General features: G+C 58.7%; 1 protein-coding gene across 1 annotated transcript in view; it reads left to right on the top strand.

The window, feature by feature from the left end:
* Positions 1–7,005, top strand: part of HIC2 (hypermethylated in cancer 2) — a 45,668-nt gene extending 38,663 nt beyond the window's left edge. Inside the window, exon 3 of the mRNA XM_011947313.1 lies at positions 497–7,005. Within this exon, the coding sequence (XP_011802703.1) occupies positions 497–2,318 (1,822 nt within the window). The 3' untranslated portion in view covers positions 2,319–7,005. The remainder of the gene's footprint in view (positions 1–496) is intronic.
* The last annotated feature ends 497 nt before the right edge of the window (positions 7,006–7,502 follow it).

Raw genomic sequence — 7,502 nt, 5'->3', positions numbered from 1 at the left:
GTCTCGATCTCCTGACCTCGTGATCTGCCCGTCTCAGCCTCCCAAAGTGCTGGGATTACAGGCTTGAGCCACCGCGCCCAGCTGCTTTCCTAAGTTTAAAGCCATCTGCTGGTCATTTGGGTCCCCTTCTGGTGCCTGAGGATGTGTCATTGGCTTCATTTAGTGTAGAGACAGTAGCCCGGGGTGTGAAACCAAATGCAAATCCCTGTTTCTCTATTTGTCACCTCATCACCCTCCACCTCCGTTTTCTCATTAGTGCAAATGGGGCGGGGCCTCTGTCCCTTCTCAGTTTGAGTCCTCAGTGAGGGGACACATACACTACACCTGCATGCAGTAGGCATTGTGGGCTTATGTGCCGTGTACTGTGCCACAGGGGCTGCTGCCCTGTGTGGGGTAAGTTCTGAGGCACTTTGCCTTGTCGAGCCCCACCCTGCCCCAGAGCCCTGGTCGGAGTGTCCCAGTCATCTGACGCGTGCATGCCTGTTCTTGCCCACAGGTGGTGCGCGTGGGCAGGGCGCGGGGACATGGGGCCCGACATGGAGCTGCCCAGCCACTCGAAGCAGCTCCTGCTGCAGCTGAACCAGCAGAGGACCAAGGGCTTCCTGTGTGACGTCATCATCATGGTGGAGAACTCCATCTTCAGGGCCCACAAGAACGTCCTGGCCGCCAGCAGCATCTACTTCAAGTCCCTGGTCCTGCATGACAACCTCATCAACCTGGACACAGACATGGTCAGCTCCACGGTGTTCCAGCAGATCTTGGACTTCATCTACACAGGCAAGCTGCTGCCCAGCGACCAGCCAGCCGAGCCCAATTTCAGCACCCTCCTCACTGCCGCCAGCTACCTCCAGCTGCCCGAGTTGGCAGCCCTCTGCCGCCGCAAACTCAAACGAGCCGGCAAGCCCTTTGGCTCTGGGCGGGCGGGGGCTGCCGGCATGGGGCGACCCCCCCGCAGCCAGCGGCTGTCCACGGCCTCCGTCATCCAGGCTCGGTATCATGGGCTCGTGGATGGGCGCAAGGGGGCCCACGCCCCCCAGGAGCTCCCGCAAGCCAAAGGCTCAGACGATGAGCTCTTTCTTGGTGGCTCTAACCAGGATAGCGTGCAAGGTCTGGGCCAGGCCGTCTGCCCAGCTGGCGGGGAGGCGGGCCTTGGGGGCTGCAGCAGCAGCACCAACGGGAGCAATGGGGGCTGTGAGCAGGAGCTGGGCTTGGACTTGTCCAAGAAAAGCCCACCCTTGCCTCCTGCCACCCCAGGTCCCCACCTCACTCCCGATGACCCAGCCCAACTGAGCGACAGCCAACATGGCTCGCCCCCTGCGGCCTCTGCCCCTCCCGTTGCCAACAGTGCCTCTTATTCTGAGCTGGGGGGCACCCCCGGTGAGCCCATGGATCTGGAGGGGGCTGAGGACAACCACCTGAGCCTGCTGGAGGCGCCTGGCGGGCAGCCTCGGAAGAGCCTCCGGCACTCCACTCGGAAGAAGGAGTGGGGCAAGAAGGAGCCTGTGGCTGGCTGCCCCTTTGAGCGGAGAGAAGCGGGGCCCAAGGGTCCCTGCCCGGGAGAGGAGGGTGAGGGGGTCGGGGACAGGGTTCCCAATGGTATCCTGGCTGGTGGGGCTGGTCCTAGCGGGCCCTATGGGGAGCCCCCTTACCCCTGCAAGGAGGAGGAGGAAAACGGCAAGGATGCAAGTGAAGATAGCGCGCAGAGCGGGAGCGAGGGGGGCAGCGGCCACGCCAGCGCCCACTACATGTACCGGCAGGAGGGCTACGAGACAGTGTCCTATGGAGACAACTTGTACGTGTGCATCCCCTGTGCCAAGGGCTTCCCCAGCTCCGAGCAGCTCAACGCGCACGTGGAGACTCACACGGAGGAAGAGCTGTTCATCAAGGAAGAGGGGGCCTACGAGACAGGCAGTGGGGGTGCCGAGGAGGAGGCTGAGGACCTGTCAGCGCCCAGCGCGGCCTACGCGGCTGAGCCCCGGCCCTTCAAGTGTTCGGTCTGCGAGAAGACCTACAAGGACCCAGCCACGCTGCGGCAGCACGAGAAGACACACTGGCTGACGCGGCCCTTCCCCTGCAACATCTGTGGCAAGATGTTCACGCAGCGCGGCACCATGACACGCCACATGCGGAGCCACCTGGGCCTGAAGCCCTTTGCCTGCGATGAGTGTGGCATGCGCTTCACCCGCCAGTACCGCCTCACTGAGCACATGCGTGTGCACTCGGGTGAGAAGCCTTACGAGTGCCAGCTGTGCGGGGGCAAGTTCACCCAGCAGCGCAACCTCATCAGCCACCTGCGCATGCATACTTCCCCCTCCTAGAAGCCAAAGACCCGCGGGCACCCTCTGCCACCTTGCTCCCCGGGAACCCATGGAAGGAGAAGCGAGGTGATGCAGCGGCAGGGGCAAGACCCTGGGTCCAGTGGAGGCTCCGGGTGGCCCCTCTGGCCCCCACTGCCCACACCCAGAGCTTTAATCGACAGTCTGTACCAAGCAGAGCCGAGAGGAGGGAAGCCAGGGGTCCCAGCCCGTCTACCTCCCCATCCCACCCAGGCCCCCAGCTCCCCACGGGGGCCACCCCAGGGCCTGTGGGCTGGGTCACGTGGGTCTCGCTGGGACCTGGTCCCTTTGCTGCAGGCGGCTTGGAGAAAGAGGGCAGTGGGACGCTGGCCACAGCCAGGGTGGTATCAGGAGCAGGCCCCACCCTGCTAGCCGTATCTGTGTGTGTGCACGTGTGCTTGTGTCTGTGCACGTGTGCTTGTGTCTGTGCGGGCGCGTGCGGCCCTGGTTCTGCAGGGAACAGGTGCTGGGGGTGCAGATCCCTCCCTCCTTGAGCCAGGGTGGCACTGCTTACTGGCGCTGGGACAGTCAGGGTGACCCCATCGCCTACCTCTCTACAACTAAAGAGCCCTCTGGGCCTGTGTTGCTGTTATTCCTACTGATCTGCTCCTCTGTTTTTCTTTTTGATTTTTGTTCTTTAAACCAAAACAAACAATAGCTTATTTTCTTCCCGCCCCCTCCGGGGCTGAGCCTGGGTCTGAAGACTGAATGTAACAGGGGCCGCTGGCCCTCCTGCGCGTCCCCCGGCTCTGGCGCTGCAAGGGTGCTGGTGCGCCACCTCTCCAGGCCCCAGAAGCCCTTCTTGCCCAAAGGCTTCCCTGGTCCCTGAGCCCTGCCTCGGCTGCCTCAGGAGAGAGTGCTTTTCCTGTAGTTTCCAAGAAATATTCTTTGTTTAGAGGTACTTGTTTTTTATTAAGAGAAAAACCAGTGTAACGTTTATGTGACTGTTTGAACTGGAAGGTCTGGGGTTCCGGGGGGTGGGGGAGGCTGGACTCGATGCCGGGGCCGTCGGTACTCTTGTTTTCATTTTTGTGTGTGTGCGTGTGTGTGTGTGTCTGTGGTGTGTGCCGTACGCATGGGCAGACGTTTCACTTTCCCTGCTTCCTCACTGAACAAGGTGGAGACTTCTGACCTTTTGCTACCTCTTGAATTCGTGACAACAATATGTTGGTGACTGGCAGTGGAAGCCCTTGACAAGCACCCAGGAAGTCGTGTGCAGGAGCCAGCAGGGTGCCGAGTGGCCCAGTGCTTGCAGCTCACCTGTGTGTTTTCCCTTTGAGCCTTGGGCCACATCCACCCCGAAGGGACCCTGGCAACCCGGGCACACGAACCTCTGTTTGTGGCATAGGGGAGGGGTGTGAGGCCCCAGCCTGGAGCCAGGTACTGGGTGCTGACGGGAGCCATGAGGAGGGTGGCAGTTCTTTGCAGCTCCCGGCCAGGGTGAGGGAGAAGTGAGCCCTCATCCTGGCACTCCCACCCTCCATTCCTGCAAGAGTTTGAGCTTGAGAGAGCTGACCACAGGGCCCTCCGGGGAACAGGGATTGCACTTCCCTGAGCAGTCCTGGCCCCTGGCCACTGTCTAGAGGCCAACCTCTCGCCCCTCATCTTGGGCTTCCTCAGCCAGCCTCAGATACTTACATGGGCCCCAAAGTGGGCTCTCAAGGCCAGACCAAGGTTGCTGATCTCAGTCCCATTGTCTTCAGCCAGCTGGAGCTGTGGGGTTGGGCCGGCAGGCTTTATCATCTTGCTTCACCATTTTTTTTTTGTTTTCTCTTTTCATTCTATTTTAAGTTAAGACCAAAAAAAGACAGAGGCATCCCCTACCCCCACCCCTCTAGAGACCCTCCAGCTAAAAACAGAGACTGAGTTCAGGGACCCAAGTGGGGAGCGGCGTGTTTGGGGTGAGGGAGTCGGGCAGATGAGGCTCCTGGCTGAGCCCTCCCTGTGGTGATCCCAGCCTGAGACGGCCCCTCTTCCCTCCTTGTGGTGGGAAACAGAACTGGGCCCTGGGTCTCAGGTTCCAGCAAGTCAGGCTGGGGACCTGGGGGGAGGAGACCCATGGACTCCACCCTTACTCAGGGGGCCCCCGCTGTCCTGACCCTACCCCACCCCATCAGCACTTAAGCCACATGACACAAAGTCTGTACCGCACGGGAAATGTGCACACATCTGGCCGTGTGCATGGCCTCCCGGGCTGTGGGCAGCCGCATCTGTGAGGTGACTTGTGTAAGTAGGTGATTCCTTTGCAGAACTTCAGGGACTGGGAGCAGAGGCCCCTCACTCAACGACGTTTGTGCGACATAGTATTGTACCCACCTTAGTATTGTATCGAGCCTTTTCTGTATTTTAATGAGAAAGCAGAACACTAGTTTCCTATTTAAGACTTTAAGGGGTTTTGGGACAGGGCGGGATTAACACAACATTTGGCTTTGTTTTCTTTTTCCTTTGATTTCCACGTTGGGTGTGTGCGAGTGTGTGTGTGTGGAGATGTTAAGAGCCTCACAAGGAAACTGGGTTATTGGAGGCCAAGGCGGCTTACAGTTCTCTGCGTTCGTCACTTAATTCCTGAATGTTTCGGAGAAACAGGAATCAGAAAATAGCAGATATCATGTAGGAAAGAGAGGATAAACAAAGAAGAAAAAAAATAAGCTCATACCCAAATTCGCAAAGCCTATTTTTTAAACCAAAGCACATTTTGAATGAGTATGGAACCTCCATGGGCTCAGAAAAAAGATACTAATATATTTATCTCATTGTTTACATAAGCTTTTACAGTTTCAGACCTCAGCAGCTGTAAGGCCAGTCCAGGGAACCCTCCCCTGCTGCTGGAAGCCCTTCTGAGTTGGCCCTGGAGTGGTTCACGAGCAGAGAAGGGCAGCCCTGGGACTGGGGAAGGGACTGGAAGCCTCCCTGGAGTCACCTGAACCCTCGTCCCCATTCCCAGGGCCCCTCCAAGCCCAGCTGGCACCAAAGAGCTTGGGCCCGTGCTGACCAACCCCCAAGGCCCTCTGGCCGGACCACGCTGGTCCTGACCAGCTAGCCTACGTGGGGATGGCTGTCAGTTCTGGCCACAGGACCCGAGTCTGGGCTTGGGTCCCCTGCTGCTCTGCCGGTGACCCTCGGGGATGGGTTGATGTGAGGGTCCCACTCAAGCCAAAAAGCCGGGACCTTTGCACGGCTCACTCGACTCTGGTGGGTCCCCAGGAGTGGGGACCCCTAACCCCACCCCAGACAGCAGAGGGGGCTGACTGGGTCTGGTCCTTACCAACATAGACGGTGCAAACACTCTTAACAGTGTTGTTTTTGTATCAATATGTTTGTGCAGTGATGAATGTATTTATTTCTCAGACTTGGGGCGAGTGAGTGGGTGGCAGGCCGGGCTCCGCCACTGCACGCTCCCGCCGGACCGAGCCCCAGCAGGGGCTCCTCCAGGATTGCAAAAAAAAGGAAGAGAAAAGATGAACCTTTAAGCAAATAAGAATCTCAGAGACTTGCAGCATAGCCATACACCTCAGCCTGTGAAATGAGCAATCCGGACCCTCAACGACTTTCCCCACCTCAGGCAGCCGTGTGTGTTTCCCGTTTGTCACCACTCGGGGGCGCCGGGCCGCCTACCCACTCCCCCAACCCGTCAGTATTCACTGGACCTCAGACCCCATGCAGGAGTGCGATCCGGGCTGGGCCGCTGGGCAGGCTGACCCCCTGCCCTCCGGCCATCCTGAGTTGGGGTGAGGCCTGGGCAGCCGGAGGGCAGGGCTCAGGAAGCAGGAGGCTGCATCCGTCCACCCCCCAGGCGTGGGGGACAAAAGCCAAAGGCGCCAGGCCTTAGAGCAGACAAGGGCTCTCAGCCCTGGCATGCCCCCTAAAGGGACCAAGGTCCTCCTATTTCCCAGTACCCCATTGGGGCAGATGTTACTGAACCTGTGAATCAAGACGCCAGGAGTGAGGGGCTGGGGAGGGTCCTAACTGGAGCCTCAGTCTGACATTCCACGCCGGGGTGGGGGTGGGCATGAGCGGTGGGAGCAGAGGCTGCCCAGGACCCCCTTCCTAGGATGCCCCGGCTTCAGTTACCCCACTTTAACTTTCTACCAGGACCCCCTCCCCTTACCTCACCTTGCTATTTATTGCTGTAATTTATTGACCTCAAAAATGCTGCATAACAGACCTCACTGGGGTAGGGAGGATCCCCAGGGCTCCCACCCTCCACTTGGCGGGCCCCGTGGGGCCAGGTGCTGAGGGGAACCTCTATACCCCACCCATCACTAGCTTCCCTCTGCCCTCCCCCGCCCGGGGGGGCGCCCAGGTTGGGCACTGGTTCATTTCTTGCAAATACCTCGAAGGGGAGGGGGGAGGGATGGGGTTATAGCTGTTTTGTTTAATTGGAACTGGAAGAGGGATCATGTTTTGTTTTATGCCCTTCCCAGAAGCGGGGAGGGACACCGGGATCGCACTCCTGTACTGGCCACCGCCGCTGTCACTCGTCACATTGAGTTCATGTCCCTTGAGAGTTTGTGTAAATTCAGGTCAGAACTGCAGCTACACAGCTGCCCAGTGTCATAGAAAGCAATTCACCAACGACTGATCTCTCCATTCAGAAGTGTGCAGTCTTAATGTACAGCGATGAGAAACTGTTATTTTATGATCTTTTCATTAAAAGCTTGATTGAAAACTGGTGTGGGACCTCCATTTTCTGCTTTGGCTGTTCTCTCTAGCAAAGTGACATGGCTTCTAAGTCTTAGGAGGGTGGGGTCTGGGATGGGCATCTGCCTGCCACCATTCAGTGGTGCTTGGTGGGTCCTGGGGTTGTGCACTGGGCCAGTGGACTAGCACTTTGGTGTCAGTATGCTCTTGGGCAGTGTTGGCGTGAGTTAGCTGAGGCTGTCTGGGAAGCAGCGATGTGTGCACAGTTACAGCAGCATGGACCTGGTGACTGGGAAGAGGAGGATGGCTGTACAGTGCCTGGGACCCCTCATTGGAGCGGCAGAGTTGGGGCTGAGGAAGGGCTGGGGCAAGGCGAGGGCTGTTCCCTTCTGCTCACTGCTGCTTCCTGCTGCTTGGCCTGAGGGGAGGGGAGGGAGGAAGGAAAATGGTTAATAATCCCCAGGGACCACCCAGAATGGGGATCCTAGTGTGAATACCCAGGAGGAGGAGCAGGGATGGAGGGGA

Source organism: Colobus angolensis, unplaced genomic scaffold, assembly GCF_000951035.1.
Source record: "Colobus angolensis palliatus isolate OR3802 unplaced genomic scaffold, Cang.pa_1.0 Scaffold260, whole genome shotgun sequence".
NCBI classification, from domain to species: Eukaryota; Metazoa; Chordata; class Mammalia; order Primates; family Cercopithecidae; genus Colobus; species Colobus angolensis.
The sequence above is the reverse complement of the archived record's forward strand: the minus strand, read 5'-3'. Positions and strand labels throughout refer to the sequence as shown.